The sequence below is a fragment of the Perna viridis genome, chromosome 7 (genome assembly GCF_037379345.1).
Source record: "Perna viridis isolate PV_CMFRI_1.1 ecotype Kerala chromosome 7, ASM3737934v1, whole genome shotgun sequence".
In the NCBI taxonomy this organism is placed as follows: domain Eukaryota; kingdom Metazoa; phylum Mollusca; class Bivalvia; order Mytilida; family Mytilidae; genus Perna; species Perna viridis.
Genome location: NC_142451.1, coordinates 6,449,100 through 6,467,616, shown reverse-complemented (window position 1 = coordinate 6,467,616; position 18,517 = coordinate 6,449,100). Strand labels below are relative to the sequence as shown.

At 34.2% G+C, this 18,517-nt stretch overlaps 1 protein-coding gene across 2 annotated transcripts; it reads left to right on the top strand.

Annotated features, from left to right (window-relative positions):
* The first annotated feature begins 455 nt into the window (after positions 1–455).
* LOC148611101 (uncharacterized) lies at positions 456–11,042 on the top strand. Of its 2 annotated transcripts, XM_088591255.1 has the most exons (4): positions 456–518; positions 4,533–5,058; positions 6,238–6,408; positions 10,802–11,042. In XM_088591255.1, exons 2-4 carry the CDS (start codon positions 4,716–4,718, stop codon positions 11,026–11,028), a joined length of 741 nt encoding a protein of 246 aa, XP_088447381.1. In that variant the 5' UTR covers positions 456–518; positions 4,533–4,715; the 3' UTR covers positions 11,029–11,042. The 2 variants fall into 2 exon arrangements, with proteins under 2 accessions (XP_088447381.1, XP_088447382.1); XM_088591256.1 differs by lacking the exon at positions 456–518 and having other exon boundaries at positions 4,308–5,058.
* The last annotated feature ends 7,475 nt before the right edge of the window (positions 11,043–18,517 follow it).

The window sequence follows — 18,517 nt, the reverse complement described above, 5'->3', positions numbered from 1 at the left end:
TTTCAATACTATAACCTTGGTTCCTTTTATTACTCTTTCAATGTCTTGTATTTGTCCCTGAATTACATTATTTTGATTTTCGCTAGAATCTTGGTTCCCTTGATTACTTCCTAATTTGTCAAAAAAATTATCGAAACAGGACATTTTTAACACGCCTGAAATCGATGATTAGGTATGTCCCTTTTTCCGCGGGGTCAGAGGTCATTGGTGGATGGTATAGAGGGGATTGATATTCAACTATAAAGTTATTTACCGTAAAAAGCTATTATTAGTGTCCATTCAGTTATATTTACGACTTATCATATTCAAACCAAATCTGAAATAAATCTACCAGATGCATTACATGAACGTATATTTGGACTTGCGGAACAATATGCGAATATTTAATTCACATTTTATAAATCAAATGATTTGCTTCACAAGTTTACACTTTTGTCTATTTCTCTTCCTGGTTTCGTAATCCTCCCGAAGTTAATCCATACAAAGATAATAATGTATTTAACGTTACGCGTAGTGGTGTGAGTATTGTGCATATTGTCTACACAGATAAATCTTGGTGTAATAAATGGATGCATAGATAAAAACAGGGGTAACAATTTGGTGCCCCATTAAAATAAAAATCTATCACTTAGAAAACTGCCCATGTCTGTTGGAAATACGGGCGTAAGTAGAGAACTATGACGAAAAATAAATTTGTAAACAACGTGTTCGTATCCTTTGTATGCATCTTTGTATGGAGTGTTCATATCACAACTCATACGTTATGCCAGAGCTTTTTGTATCGCGCTAGAACTTAGAAACTGTTTGAGAGTATTTTAAAGAAAAAAATGGAATAAAAAGTAGGTATTTTATGAAAATTAAAGTGTAAAACATTTATATAGAATCGTTCAGAAGTTACCAACTTTTCCTGCTTGCAAATCATCACACTCTATAGACAACAGTAACCTGCCACCAGACAGAACATCAACTAAGTCATCACTCTACAGACAGCAGCAACCTGCCATCAGACAGAACATCAACTAAGTCATCACTCTACAGACAACAGCAACCTGCCACCAGACAGAACATCAACTAAGTCATCACTCTACAGAACAGCAACCTGCAGCCAGACAAAACATCAACCGGCAAGGTCAAAGGACAGAAACTGGTAATGAACATGTCTTAATAATTGTTCATGATTTGTGTGAAATAAAAAGAAATCTTTTGTTATATTTTTTTCATGAAATAAATATTAAACATTAGTATATTCTTTATATGATTTAAGATTATTTTATTTTAAGACTATTTTATTCAGCAAGTACAAATTTATTTCAATAGGATAAAAAATGCTTTACCTATACACTTGTAACAAGATATTCCTGATAATCATTCTGTACACAATTGTATATTTTTTTTATTGTTGTTCTAGTGAATTTATTTTTTTATATTTCCAGGACAGGACTTCCTTCTTTCTGCCAATGATGACAACATGATTCTATTATTGAACGTCGACACCTAGCCAAGCCGATACTATTGTCACCGATGAAGCATTCTACGCCAGTTCAGTACAATTCGTGCAATCATTAAATGAGGAAAGATGTACTCACTTATATTCGCCTTCTTACCCGACAAATACCAGACTACCTACCAACGCCTCTTCGACCTACTCAAAGCAGTCAGAACAACACACCTATTGCTCCTACCCCATCCTGATTGACTTCGAGTCGAAGCACGCAATGAAGCAGAGACAGCCTTCCTTAATGCCACCATCAAAAGCTGTCTATTCCATTTCTGTCAACATATATGGAAAAAGGTACAGATTCTTGGCCTGTCAGAGCAAAGCAAGAACAATCCGACTATCCATTAACATGTACGACGAGCGAGCATCAGCACTTTTTGTTGTACCACCAGACCGAAGAGAAGACGTATGGTGCCATGCACTAGACGGCTACCAAACAGACGACGCAAAAGTAACAAGCTTCAACGACTACGTGACAGAACAGTGGGTTGACAGAGAACCGGACTGTTGGAACCACAATTCGACCAAAGGACCCATGACCACCAATCACCTAGAAGAATGCATAACAAACTCAACAACCAATTCAACAAGGCTCACCCAAACTTATACCTGATTATTCAGAAACTTCAGAACACACAGGCTTCGATAGAGATCCGACTGATACAGTATGCTGTAGGGGGTAAATGCAAGGCCAGGAAACTAAAGAACCAGACCATCAACAACCGAGTCACTCAGCTAAAAGACAGATTCAACAAGGGCAGATCCACGTGTGCCACTACACTGACGCAGTCTCCAACCTGTTGAAACATGGTTGAACAATGTTTAAAAATTTTGTGTCAATGTATAGTGCTGATAATGTTTAATGTTTGTTTGTTTGTTTGTTGGGGTTTAACGTCCGAGCAGCAATATTTCAGCTATATTCAGACGATGAACATGAAATTGATGATAAAATGAAAATGAAACGATGATGAAATGAAAAAGGGATGGGACACAAGGACAATGGGGTCGACAAATTTTGATTGCCACTGGAAATAGGGAGAGGTGGGTAGGGTCGGGCAATTTAGCCTCCTGTGGCGGAGCCTTATGGTTCCTACTCCGGGAGAATACCACAGTAGGGTTCCTTAACGTGCGAGGAACGTGGCATCCTTCCCAACACGGTGCACCACTGTGGTTTGCGGTCAGGTTTTCCGTATTATAGCCTGACAACCCCAGCATGTAACACCCCAGGGGTACCCCATTCCACCACCTGGGGCACACTTCCCAGTTATTTTTACCTGTATTACCTGAAATTTCAAAAGGTTGGATAAATGGGAATGAACCGAATTAGCATTGACAAGAAGGCCAAGTCCAGAATACGACTAATATTGTTCATTATTCATTCTGAAAAAAAAACGATTAATTTGGTTTTGGATTAATGACACCCTATTGATTACCTTTCAATTATTTCCTTTTCATAGTTAACATGAACTGATCATGCACTTATCAAACTGCACCAATCCGATTACCTTATATTATAATACCAAGATATCTGGTTATGTTTATTATTGTTTCGTTTCAATGCTGATAAAAAACTACAAGCTTAGGGCACGTTAAAATGGAAAAACATTTTCAATGAAAGCAAATCTTTTTCTGTATGAAGGTGACGCATAAATATTATTTTTTATCGAACCATAATCCTTTTTATTCCTGTATAGTCATTTTGTACCAGAAAGGCTTTTGTTCCAATGTCATTAAAGTTGTTGGGAAAATCAATTTAAACCTTGTGGAATATTGCTTTGGTTGAACATTGTTGTTTATCTACAACCAGACACTGATCAATAGGCATTTTTGTCTTGATCCGTCTTACTTAAATATTTTAATCTCGTTTGCTATTCGTTAATTTGATTAGGTAATTATTTATCAATATACATGTACTGTAGTGAGAAATCATGACAACAATTCATTAACATGAAAATTCCCTTTAAATCTCTGGCTATAACTTGATAATATTCTATTAGAATTTGGTAATTCTAAAATGACATGCTTCAACACTCTTTATACCATAGCCATTGTAAAAAATGATAAATAAATCACCAATATTTTGCGTAAACTATAGGCTACATATGCAGAAACTTGTCCTATTAGAATCAAAATGAATTAGAGACACTACATTTCATCATTGTTGTTATGCTGTGTGTTATTGTCGTTATCGCTCGGGGTAAAACAATGCGACGTAAATGTCCAGTCCGTGGTAAAACAATGCGACGTAAATGTCCAGCCCATGGTAAAATAATGCGACGTAAATGTCCAGCCCATGGTAAAACAATGATAAAATGGAGTTTCTGTGTTTCGTTACAGTCCAGTGACCAGTGGGGCATAGTTTAAGTTGTGTTTTTCATCGAATGAATGTTCTATTTAACCTAATTTTCTAGGCTTTTTGTGTGAATGTGTTTCCTACATGTTCTGTCCTATTTCTCACTAATTTTTCTATGCTTATTTTGTTTTCCTGACTTTTGAATTTCGAAGTTCGTTTTAAAAGTTGTTGCCCTACCATAATGGTTTATGACAACCTCATGATATCTTTAATGGCCAAGTAAAAAGTAGTCACATTTTAAAGGTAAATATTAAATTGATTTAAATTACATAAAAATAGTACATTTGTAATAAAAACATATTAAATGAGAAGAAAGGAAATTATCATAAAATTTTTTAACTTACTATATTATACGGTTAATTACAGTTATTAAGAAATTATTACTAAAATCTAATTAAAATCGTGAATAAATAGCATGCGTAATGAAATTTAATGAACTGGAGCTTATGTGAGATCAAATACATGAAAGTATGAAAAGAAAATATTACAACCAAAGTTCATTTCAAAAACACTTATTTCTAGCAGATACAAATTATAAAAGTACTTATCCGAACAAATGTATGTTGTGAACCAAAACAGTTGAATAATGGTAGTTGGTATAGATATAGTATTGCTTTTATTTTATGTTTTACACAATAGAATTATCTGTTTCTTAATTAATGGCATGGAGATCGTTTGCAGTGATCTGGATGAAAAAGAGTCAATTTATTGCTTGAGAATTTGATTCCCAGTCTTCAAGTAAACAATTAGGACTTCAATTTTCTTCTAGGAAGATACAATAGACAAAACCTACCACAAGTCAATCAAAATCACGTTATTATTTCTAATCTCTGGTAGAGCTATTTAAAGTCTCTGGCTGTAAAGATGACAGTAACGTTGCATTCCAATATGAAGTTAGTACATGTAAAATACGTTTGTACATTTGTCGGCACTGTTACATTGATTCAGCTGACGTCATCTTTGACTAAGTTTAAGAAAATTACAGGGTCCTGTCCGTGGGAAGGTCTGATTTACCTACAAACAAACCTTAAAAGTCTTTTGGAGTGTGCGATATTTTGCAACAGTAATAGTATTGGACCCTGTACCAGATTGTTGTGGGACAACCTGAACAAAAAATGTTTTCTTCATTCTGAGGATCAATTACCAGTTATAAGATTGAAGACAAGGAATTACTGGGAATCATACAGTCGGATGAGAGATGTCATAGGTACGTTCTTGCTTTTTTATATTTTTGACGCTACATCCTAATGTAAATCCGGAATGTTTCCTTTCCGTCCGACCATCTAGTGGGCCGTGAATCGATAAAGGATTAAAGTGGTTTGATATCAATAGTTGGACTACTATATCAGGAAAACAAACCACTATTTTGATCCAATGCTACTCCAAAATGGCCATGAACAAACAGTAGGAATAGTTCGTGGTGTGATGACCCACGCTGGCGCAATTAGTTCGTGATTCGACAGACTTGACTTTTTATGAGCAACTCGGCGGGTGTTTCTAGAAAAGCAGAGGACGCTTACCCTACCGGTGCATCTGTTCCATGTTCCCAGTTTTTAGTGGAGTCCGAGTTGCTCATTTGCTTTTGGTACTTTGTATGTATGATTTTAATTACTGTATGTTCTTTGTTGTGTATGTCTGTTTTCCATGTCGGGTCTTTGTCCCTGGATTACATTCTTTTGATTACCGCTATAACCTTGGTTCCCTTGATTACCCTTTCAACTGATACAAACTGGTTCGTGAAAAAATAGACACACGCCGTATTTTAAAGTCAATATCGCGCAAAACGTAATTTACCCTTGGGCAACCGTAAATAGAATACGGAAAATACGCTTTAATGACTATATGATCGGCATAACAACATAACTTCGGGTGAGCTGCAAGAAGCGGTAATCTCGCTGTTTAATTCTAGAAACTGAAATTCCGGAAATTGTTTTGATCCGTTCGTATTTGGTCCAAAAAGTCTAATACGCGATTACTGTGTCGCGTACAATGTTGAAAAAAGCATCTTATCAATTAGATAACGGTAAAATAATTGTTTTTAATACATGTAATACATTGTACCGCTTCTTTCTAGTATATTTTAAATGCAATCAGCTATTCTTTATTTGAATTATCAGTTTCGCTAAAAGAATTCACAAGACTACAATATTATTCTGATAAATAGTGATCATTTTTACCAAAATGCAAATTTCTATATTTATTAATAATTCTCCGCCATTATAATCCATAGTGGGAATTTTATCATTCAACAAATACACGCATCAGAAGCATGCCGTCTAATTATGACATATTTTAAGTATTATTTTAAGTTTAAAAGTTAATTTATATTTTATTTCCAAAAAGAGTCAAAGTTTAGTTAGTGATCTAAAGCACTATTTTTTTACAGACTGTAACGGAGGTTATGACTACGACTACAATACCAATACGTGCCTTCGATTGGTGGTAACCATGGGCATGACATGGCAAAATGCAAGTTTACAGTGTCAACAAGATGGTGGTCACCTTATTACCATTACAACAAGAGAAAAAATGAGATTCGTTATCGACTACATAAAATGTATGTATTCCGTGAATTCACATAAAACAACAGCTAGCTAGTTCAAAATTGGGTCTTAGGGTTCAAGTGTAACTCTTTATATGGACAAAAGTGGACGAGGCAAACGCCCTACGAAGGTAAGTTGACAGAAAGATCATTTTAGGGTAAATGTTTGCGTTTTGCAAACTAAATCTAACAAAAAAAACAATTACAATCGAAATACCCAAATATGAATACTTCCTTGAAAAAACATGAAAACCAGTTTGTTATACCTTAATTGGTCGTTAAAAAAATCTGGTCACATTTATTCTACTAACGATTTATCGAAACCCTTTCTGTATCTAACTATGATTTTAATTTTTTGTATTCCCGTTTTGGTCAATGGTGAGTTTTCAGTCAGGGGAAATAATTTTTCGTATCATTTTCAACGAAAAAACATTGTTGAGTAGTCTGAAATCGTGTGTGTTTTCCTTGTCTAAAAACACATACAAGCATTATTTCTATGGTTAAATCTGGCAAAAGTAAAAAGGTCCCGGCTTCATATTATAATTAAAATACAGGAATCATAATCACAAAAATAATGTTGTCCTTTAATGTGGATAACATTTACATCTTGTAGTTGTCCTTTGAAATTTGTCCACTACATTACGGTCTTGAAGTTTGTTGCCAATATTCAAACGATTACTTCCCTTGTTTCAAAAGAAGTGTTTCCTTGACTAAATTTCAGCAGGATATTGACAGCCAATAGAAATTATAACAGACATAATAAAGAAATTTGCGTTATTTTATGTTGAGGGAGCCGTGTACTTTTTTTTATATACATGCCCACTTTTTAATGAATATATTTATTAGTTGGAAAGCGCCCATAAAAAAATTACAAACAATATAAAATTGTAATAATCAGATTTTGTTGATTTAAACAAAATATATCAGCCTTTTTATTTAAATTAGTGGCTTAATTGATCGGTACTTTTTTAGGAATACGTTCAAATCAAACCAACCACCTACATAACGTTGTGTATCATTAAGAAGTGGACACATATCGTTATGTAGAGGATGTAAACACATCAGTATTTCACTGTAACGGGGGTCTCTAAATATATATTTTGCTAGTTTTATTTTAGACTTGACTTCTTTATGAATCGGATTAGTGTTCGGTAATTGTATTGTTGCCCTTATTTATTGTCACGTCACTTGGATTATAAACACTGAAATTGCTACAAAGGTGATTTTTTGAAATTTCATGACTAAAAGGGTTCACTTTTGAGCATTTATATCGAAAAGTGCCGAAAATTGCCGTCATATTAGAATCTGAATCTAGCTCCCTTTCCCATTTTTCATGTCCATATTTCACGGTGCATTTACCTGTAAATGGTCACAATTTTTAATATACATGTATTACATTAATAAATGTTGAACAAATAGCTCTTTTACTATACCCACATTGTCTGCGGATTTCATTAAAGAACATATCTTGGAATGTCAAGTGCTGAAGCAACAAGCTTGAATTGTATATCAGTTAAATTATCAAAATTATCATCAAATGAAATTGGTAATATTTAACATATACTTTTTCAATAGAAATTAATATTTTTGTTTTTAATTATCGATAAAAAGGTTTAGGTATCATTTATTTTAAGTCTGGTGATGAACACTTCGAAATAAGTATAGACCTGTGTCAGTTTTACCTATTGTCACCCAAATAATTAAGATACATGTGTTTAATTCACTTTATGAATATCTGTCTGTGAATAATCTTATTACTATTTGTCAATCAGGTGAGACAGCTAAGAATTGTTTGATTAATAGATGGTTAAAAATATTGATTAAAGAAAAATAACAGTCGTACTTTTTATAGATAGGGGTAAAACATGTGATACTATTAACTCTACTCAACTTATAATGGTTTTCTGGAAACATCCACCGAGTTGCTCATGTTGCTCATAAAATGACACATTTTAAGAGGTTTTTTGGTGTCCAAATTTATGAAAGTACTTTTATTCTGTCTAATATTTCACAAGTTTCCAGCATATACAATAATAAGAATTGTCTATGGGTTTACAATAGTTTGTATTACTGTAGTATGTTCAGAATAACCATAGAGTGTTTTGGAAAGGAAGATTTGCGTATAGGTTTTTATAAACTTATCGGAAAATACAGTTAAAAAATTTTAGGTGGTGAATTTCTATATGGTACTTTTATTCAGTCTGATATTTCACAACCTTCCTTGCTTTGTAATAATAAAAATATCAAATAATCTTGATGAAATATTTTACATGCATCTGTTATATGCATTGAAATTGTTCAAAACTATGTATTCTTGGTAAAATGGTTCAATTTTTATTCGAAAATAAGGATATAAATTGGTATCATAATAAAACTCCTGCAATAACCGGAAGCATGGGTAAATAATCGAATCTCACAGTCTTCTTAAATATCCGTTAATCATCTAAAAAAAAATAACGGTTTTAAATATATACACTACAGAATCAAATTGATTCAAGATTTTCTTTAAAAAACATGTTCAAAGGTTTACAAGATATTGCTTTTTATCCTGATCTTTGTATTCTGATAATTTTAATCTTAGAATAAAATGGTTTAATGAAATGTTGTATGACATTTATGTATTCAGTTTACATAATTTTTCGACTAAGAAACTAATAAATTTATATCTCACGTTATATATCATATATATAGATGTATTATCCAAATTCTTTAAAGTCACTCATTTGTCTGAAACACGTTCATGTAATTCAAAAAAAATTTTTTAACTAGTGAATGTCAGAATCTGACAGGAACTGTTCTAATCCACGCCATTTAGAAGTGGATTGAGTTTCTATGATAGGCTAGGTTATGCTATTCAGAATGACGTCAAAAAGAAGAGTTCAACCTAGAACAGTTCCTGGCAGAAAGTGTCACGAACCATGACAAATTATGACAGAGCTTGTCAAAAGCCCTGACAGATCCTGACAAGATGTGTCGCGGGTCAGGACAGTTTCTGACAGTTAAGAACTGTTCGATGACAATAAGTGTGACATTTAAATTTGGGTCGTACTTTTCAGGGGGATTAATGGGATTACCTCTATGCGCATTCGCATGACGTCACATCCGGTAGCCGTGGACCGGAAATGGCCGGGAAATGAAGGGGATTGGAAGTAGAAAACATTGACCGAAACTAAGATGGGGACCCTTAAAGGAAGGAGCTAAAACATCTCCATAGGAATTCATTTAAGTATCCCAATTAGTGTTATCCGATGGTATGGCGTTCTATAAGCAGATTAATATAAGTCAGGAACAACTCTAATACATCAAAAATGTACAACCCATCTCTTTAAGCAAAATAGACCGGTCAATCTCTCATTTTTAAGAATATTCAGTTGTTTTAATGTAACAAATATTTGTTCTGCTTGTTTATTTGTGTACATTTGGATCTTATTTGGTACTATCGTTTCTCGTTTCCTGACCGTGTACGTTAATGTCCTCGAACTTCTCCACATTTTCCCTTGTTTGTGCTTTATTCTCCAATTTTTCACTGACAGGGAAAACTTTTCATAATGTAGAATGTAGACAAAAAGGGTAAAAATATTAATATTGCTTTTTTACTAAACATAAAACTTGTCCTTGTCATTGATATCAAGATTAAACAGAAGCGTAATTCGGTTAATATTTCGCGGATTAATGCTTCTTCCTTTTTATTCGGGTTTAAAATAGTGTTTTGTATTATTTTGTTCACTTTGTACACAATACAATATAGATATACATGTATGTATTATTATTCGAGAAAATAACACAATATCATGACAACTATTGAGTGTTTTTCAGTACTTTGTCAAGACATTCAAAACTCTGCATTACAAAATCTCCAATACAATGCGGACCATAGCTATACCCAAGCATACCCCAGAATACTTTCCTAGATATTTATTGTACAACATTTTGTGTGGACAGTTTCCACAAGTTCAATCCAAGGCCTAAAGTATACAAAGAAGGATAACTCTAGTTATAATACCCTTTTTCTATACTTCCCTGTTTATAGGGCGCCATATCATCGGATGACACTAATGAGGACAGTAAAGAGGATTCCTATTGGGTCGTTTCCGCCCCATACCTTTTAGGGTCCCCTTCCTAGGTCAAAAGTTCTCCATGTAAGTCCAACTCCCGTCAAAATGGTCCATTTCGGGTCATCAAAGGTAACCTTCCGGTCTGCTAATGCCCCCTTCTAGTCCCCAATGTCCACTTCCTGTCGGGGTTAATCCTCTTGAAAAATACGACCCGAATCAAACACCAATTCTCCTATGACAGCAAATCCTAACAGAATCGAAGAGAGGTTAGAAGTGTTTGCCACTGCATTTGTGCAGATGTAGATTTATTACAACAATACGTTTATTTTGTATTTGAATTGTTTCAATTAAAGGTCAAGGTAAATGTTGGATAGGACTCAAAAATAAAACATGGTTGGACGGAGCGGATTTCATTGGGGATATCTATAACGTCAGTTATCATCTGAACAACTATGATGAATCATATAACACAGACAGTGACATGTCTTGTGGACTTATTGGTCCAACTTCAAGTACAATTTTACAGGACGAAAGCTGCAATATTCGACTTAAACAAAGGTTTTTATGTGAATTTGCTTAAAACGTAGTAAATGAAACACGTATCTTTTTGCATTCTTTATTCTAAATAACCCATCTTTATTGCGGTTAATAATAAGCATGCCAGTTTTCTCTCCAAAGTTCAATCAATTCGAGTCTCTACATTTCTTAAGGCAACGTATCGTAAAAATAGAATAGTAACAATAGTTCTTTCTAAAAGCATTTTAAAGTGAACACAAAGATAAAAAATTCAAATAGTTTAACACAATTGAACATAAACTCAAAAAGTAACATAGGGAGGATATTTCCCTTTTCGCAAGACTGCACCTTTGCTGCTCGATTTTGAGACAAAAAGATGAGCAACACAGTCGGTCGATGATAAAATGGACAGTGTTTGTCAAATTCAGCTTCGTTTGTTCACCCTACTTTACAGTAATCGTACAATCTTAGTTGATTTGTGGTGTTTGCAAACGATCATAGTAGTAACAATATCTTACAATACTTTGTTTATTTCATCGAATATCCTCCACTCGTCCAAAAACCAAACAACAAAACAAAACAAAAACAAAATCATAATAATGCAAGAAAATGTATGCCCGGATTTCTCTTCCTTCCCACTCCTAAACAAATGCATGATGTTACACACATTCTACATATCGATGACATCCAATTTTAAAGTCTTGGGAAAAACTTATTATTTAGATATGCGACTGCTTGGTTACAATAACAAAATTATCCTGATTCTATTGTAAACACGTTTTGTAAAATATGCACAACAACAGTGTAGTATAGTCACTTCATTGCTTGGAGAAACTAATAAAAGGTTTCATTAAAAATCAGTGGAATTGACTTTTCTTGTTTTGAATTTCATAAATATTGATTTGTCCTCTGAGAGTTTTGCACACATCTTTCATCTTTATATCAATGTGTCGATAAGACCTTCCAACGAGTCCGATTCCTGACAATGTTCTCTTGTAGTATTTCTTGCAAATTTTTCATCGTTTCTTTTCTTTTTGTCTCCTATTCACTACTTTGAATTACTATGTAACATTAATTAAAGTAAAAAGAAAATACAACAGTGCCGATCAAATCGGCATATCAAAGAGGGGGAATCCATCGACAACAACATGTTCTAGAACACATACACTGACAAAAATATACAGCAAGAAATGTACAAAATAAAAACAAACACTAGATACTTTCCGTATGAACCCAATCCAAAAACTCAAAGTGAACTAATGCACTTCACAGAGGTAAGCAATTTCTGCATCATGCAAGACACTAGTCGTGCTGCCTGATAAGGTTCATGTCTAACGAGTAGGAAGAAATTACGACAAATGATATTCATTTGATATTTTGGGAAAAAAATTAGACCAAATTGATTTAAAATGTATCTGTATATTTCTTCCAGAGTTATTAGTGATCTTTAAACTCTAGATGCAAATGTGTACGTCTTGGTAGAGATTTCTCATACTTTGTTAAAAAAAAAAAAAAACTTCCAAATCATCTTCCAAATATACCGAAGAAGATGCTTTCAAAATGCTGTAATTTTTCATTGTGGTAGACGCGTCTTTCAACAAACGGTCGACATTCCAAAGTGTGCTCTTCTACTTGATGGCATTTTCCTTCACTCTTATGAAGCTAACTTTATAGCTGAGGTCTGACCCAAAAAGGAACATCGTTTAACTAGATCCGTTTATCTCCGTACCCGCTGTATATAAATGACGTATTATCGTTAAACACCCTAGTTTCGGGGATTTGATACATCGCATATAGAAGTTTGGATAAGGGATACTACAGACACTATGAAGGCAGTCTCATATCTTTACCTAAACTTAGAAATCGTAGGTAAAGGAAAATTAGCGACCTAACTATACGACAAGTGCGATGACTTCAATCTGTATTGTCAAATTTCCTTTCATGTGTGGCAACATCACTTCAGCACCTGCGTATAGAGTTTTCATATCACAACTCATACGTTATACAAAAGCTTGCCGTAAACACGCGTACTTTTTTCGTATCGCGCTAGACTTCATCAAGACTAATTTGTTCAACGTGTCAGTTTTCCTTTCCCCCTTCGTTTACCCCGGACGTGCATTTTTAAGAGAATTCGGTGGCTGTTTATAGAAAAACAGAGAAGGCTTACCCTACAAGTACAACTAGTCCGTGCTCCTTGTTTTAGTGGTGTCCGATTTACTCATTTAGCTTTTTAATTTATATGTATTATTTTAGTTATTTTATGTTGTATGTTTGTGTGTCTATTTTCCATTTTCGCTTGAATCTTGGTTCCCTTGTATTTTGACGCATTCTTTCAATCGGAATTATATGCATATTATATCAAACATGTAATTTCATGAACTTTTCTGATGTTGATCAATGTACACTTTTGGTCTTTGGCTGGTTTGACACCTCTTTTTGGTACTTGATCATGTTAAAGTCATTGGCCCTTTCCTTCTTTTTATGATAATTGAGTAGGATGTAGGTGTTTCGATGTAGGTGCTGGATCGAATTCTTGAAGCCGATGTGCCTTTTCAAGGTAATAGTTCTGGGTTTATGAATGGTTTCGTAGTTGTCTATTTGTCTTATCCCAAGAAGTAGTTGCGCAGTCAATGAGTTGATGTGAGTTGAACATTGAGTTTAAATCTGCATGGTTCAAAAAACATTTAATCATACGTCTTCTGCTAGTGTATGTAATTATATGCATGTATGCTAACAATATAAAAGAGGGAAAGACAGTATAAATATGAAATACTTCAAATAATCGCAAAATTCCTATGAATTCCAAACGCAAATCATACCTGTGGTAAATAATCGCTTCAATCAATGCTAACTGGGATAATACCTTTTATATCATAGATGTACATATACATATATTTGTATTAACTGCGTTACTCTCTAATGGGGCATGACAAACAGACAACTATGAAACCATTCATAAACCCAAAACAGTAATTATCATCCGGAAGGGAGCACATCGGCGTCAATAATAGGATCCAGGATCTACATCAAAACATGTACAGCCTACTCAATCATCAGAAGGAAGTAGCTAATGCCTTTAACATGATACAGTACCAAAAAGAGGGTTTATGAATGGTTTCGTAGTTGTCTATTTGTCTTATCCCAAGAAGTAGTTGCGCAGTCAATGAGTTGATGTGAGTTGAATATTGAGTTTAAATCTGCATGGTTCAAAAAAACATTTAATCATACGTCTTCTGCTAGTGCATGTAATTATATGCATGTATGCTAACAATATAAAAGAGGGAAAGACAGTATAAATATGAAATACTTCAAATAATCGCAAAATTCCTATGAATTCCAAACGCAAATCATACCTGTGGTAAATAATCGCTTCAATCAATGCTAACTGGGATAATACCTTTTATATCATAGATGTACATATACATATATTTGTATTAACTGCGTTACTCTCTAATGGGGCATGACAAACAGACAACTAGGAAACCATTCATAAACCCAGAACAGTAATTATCATCCGGTAGGGAGCACATCGGCGTCAATAATAGGATCCAGGACCTACATCAAAACATGTACAGCCTACTCAATCATCAGAAGGAAGTAGCTAATGCCTTTAACATGATCCAGTACCAAAAGCAAAACGCCAAAAGTATAGACTGATCATCAGCCACCAACGATACAGAATAATAAAGTGACAGTGGTCAACTACGCAGCCATTGCTCCATATCTGTTGCATTTAGACAATACATTCATAATTTGTGAAATTGATATGTTATTTATGTAATTATTTACTCTTAGTATTTAATGTTTGTGATTAACTAGTGCTATAAATTTGATGTTGAAATTAGGAATAAAAAACAGTGTATTAACTATTGAGAATTTCAATAAGTTGTACGTTCATTTCGCCGAACTTCTACTCGCAAAATACATACACAATTAAGAAGAGGGGATAAAGGTTCTCTTGAAGGGGTATGATGTTAAATAATCTATACAGAATATGTTATAAAATTACAAGTTTGATATAATATGCATGCATTTCCGATTTAAAAAATGCGCCAAAATACATTCTTTGTTTTAAGAGTAACCAAGGGAACCAGGATGCTAGGGGAAATCAAAGGAATGTAAACCGGTAACAAAGACCAGATATGGAGAACAGACACACACAACAAAGAACATAAAACAACAAAAATAATACATACAAAATAACAAAGTAATTAAGCAAATCGGACAGCACTAACAACTGGAAGCATGAACTAGGTGCACCGGTAAGGTAAGCGTCTTCTGCTTTTCTATAAATACCCACGGAGTTGCTCATAAGAAACCAAGTCCAGAATAAACAGAAGAGTGAAAGAAAACTATGACACTTGAACAAATCAGTTCTCATAGTACAGATGTGTACATCGAAACGATCAATACAATTTCTGTTGTGATAACTTCAATCTTGTATCAACATAACCCTAATTTTATGAAGTTTAGCGCGGTCGGACATTCTGCTTAGCTACGGAAAGCTCTGGCATAATGTATGAGTTGGGATATGAAAACCCATACGCAGGTGCTGAAATGACATTGTCACAGATAGAAGGAATGAAACTTCATTGCATTTTTCGTATAGTTCGGTCAAAAGTTTTCCTTACCATTGATTTTTAACTGTAAGTCAAGATATGAGTCTGTTGTATCTTTTATCTAATGTTATTTGGATAGATGCGATCAAATTCCCGAAACAAGGATTTTTATTGATAATACGTAATCTATATAACGGAAACGGAGATTAAAGGCTAAACGAAATTGAATTCCTTCTTTTGGATCAGATCAGCTATACAGACAGCCTCATAAGAGTGAGGGAATAAGCCATCAATCAGAACTAATCTTCTGTGATGGAACATTTTACACTTGTCTTTCACACTTCTACCAGATCAACACCATACACAAGGCGATCAATGATACCACGAATAGTATTTACCTTTCTACATGGTAACAGTTAATTGCTCTACAGAAAGATCTTCGCACTTCTACGTAAAGAAATGTTACTATCCTGAATGAACGATATCAGAACGATGGAATATGCTGACCCTTCTGCCAACTTGCTGCGCTTAGATTTAGAAAATGAACTTTGACAATGATACAAATTTAGAGTTGTGGAAATTGTTTTATCAATGCTGTTGTTATAAATTTTAAAATAGATTTTGCTTATTGTTTTCATTTTAAAGTTTATTTGTATGAAGAAATAACACAATAAATGAAATAGAAATTTAATATTTTTCACTGTTTATTTAATCTTTAAAGGAAAAATGATAACTTATTGCTGCTCGGACGTTAAACCCCAACAAACAAACAAACAAACATTGAAATACATAAATAACAGTTATGGAAGAAAAAATCATTCACACACTTTTTTTCATCTGTGTAATTAATAATATAAAATTATTACAATAATTTTCTGTGTGCATTTCAACTGACATTTTCATCGCAGTGCGGTTGTTCTCTATTTGACATATATAAACCATATCTTTCCTCGTCACATCCTTTCCCCATAGTTCAAGGTGATAGATAATTACAGTTTTATGCAATTTTAATGGCATCTTTATCCCCTTTTCTAGTTACGTGTTTATTACGAGTAGACGTTCAGGGAATAAACCCAACAATTCATAAAAAAGTGATTACATAGCAAAATTACAGTCAAAACAATTCCTGATTGTCCATCAATTGAACTTCCCGATTATCCATCAGTTGAAATTTCTCATAGTCCCGAAAAAAACAGAGCTTTTCCAACAGTATTCTTTAAGTGTTGGACTATCAGGGAGACCTCCATAATGCATGATTTTGCACGCATAGGGCTGCTATAATTGTTTAATTACATTTCCCAGTAAAATTTAAAAAGAATATCTTGAATTAGTAAAATTAATCTAAAACTTGATTTTTAACACAAATTATTTGGTAAACATTTAATGGAATTAATCCAATTATAACAGGTTTTTTCTTCATATGTACATTTCTTATGATTTTTACGAAGAAATATAATTGAACTTAAACAGTCGACATGAGCTATAGTAAAAAACAAAACACAAAGCGTGTAATACCACAACATATCTGTGTCAGAAATACAATGTTAAAATGGAAACGATAAAATACGAAATTTAATGATAAGATTTTTATTATATTTTTTATTATTTTTATTAATATATATTTAATCTCGAGTCAGGTTTATGAGTGATCAAGCGAACCGTGACACTAGCAGAAATCAAAAGAATGTAATTAATGAGACAAAGACTAGACATGGAAATCAGACAATCACAACAAAGGACAAAAAACAACCAAAATAATACGTACATGTACAAAGCCACAAAGGTAAATGATCAACTCGGATGCCACCAATCATTTTAAGCATGGGCCAGGTGCTTCGGTAAGGTAAACGTACTCCCTCTGCATTGCTATAAACCCCGCTCCTCATAAAAAGTCGGCTAGAATAGACGGAGGAGGAACAGAAAACCCATTACACGTTGTATAAATCGATTCTCATGGTTCAGATAGATACACCTAAACTTTCTTAACATAAGACATAAAACTAAATTTACAGTCATTTTTTATTTGATATTCACGCGCAGTTAAGAACAGGAACATACCAAATTTGTTACCACCAACGTTACCGTACCATGTCAGTAGTCTTACAATGAAACGCTGTTTGTTTGTTTGTTTGTTGGGGTTTAACGTCCGAACAGCAATATTTCAGCTATATTCAGACGATGAACATGAAATTGATGAGGAAATGAACATGAAATGATGATGAAATGAAAAAGGGATGGGACACAAGGACAACAGGGTCGACAATTGATTGCCACTGGAATTAGGGAGAGGTGGGTAAGGTCGGGCAATTTAGCCTCCTGTGGCGGAGCCCTATGGTTCCTACTCCGGGAGAATACCACAGTAGGGTTCTTTAACGTGCGAGGAACGTGGTATCTTTCCCAACACGGTGCACCACTATGGTTTGCGGTCAGGTTTTCCGTACTATAGCCTGACAACCCCAGCATGTAACACGCCAGGGGTACCCCATTCCACCACCTGGGGCACACATCCCAGTTGCTCTGTGGGCAGAGCGCCCTAGCCCCTGGCTAGGGTTCTGAGCACTATTTAGTCGCCTTTTACGACAAGCTTAGCACTGCTGCTGGCCTATTCTTTTAACACCCGGACCTGCACGGGGCTACAATGAAACGCAAAAAAACCGTTTAATACTTTTTCGGTCTTTACAGAAATAGATTAAATCACGTGGTGCAAAATGAATTCCCTGCGTAGCAGGTTATTTTTTAAGACTGCACAACGGGTATTGAGGGTATTTCAAATAGACCAAAAATATAACAATCAATTCTTATAACTCAATTTAAGTATCAAAATTTAACAAGTAAATCATAAAAAAGTTGATAACGTCATAGTCACATAACAACATTTGGTTTATCAGATGATTGACTTATATATCCAATCAGAAAGTGTTTTATTCTGAATTTAAATCCCTGCGTAATATCCCTTCTAAAGGTCCCAAGTACCGTGAACCACGCTCCATAAAT

Coding starts and splice junctions, on each gene's coding strand:
- LOC148611101 (XM_088591255.1), top strand. CDS start 4,716: ATGACAGTAACGTTGCATTCCAATATGAAGTTAGTACATGTAAAATAC. Junction 5,059..6,237: donor TCGGATGAGAGATGTCATAG/GTACGTTCTTGC, acceptor ATTTTTTTACAG/ACTGTAACGGAGGTTATGAC. Junction 6,409..10,801: donor CGTTATCGACTACATAAAAT/GTATGTATTCCG, acceptor TTTCAATTAAAG/GTCAAGGTAAATGTTGGATA.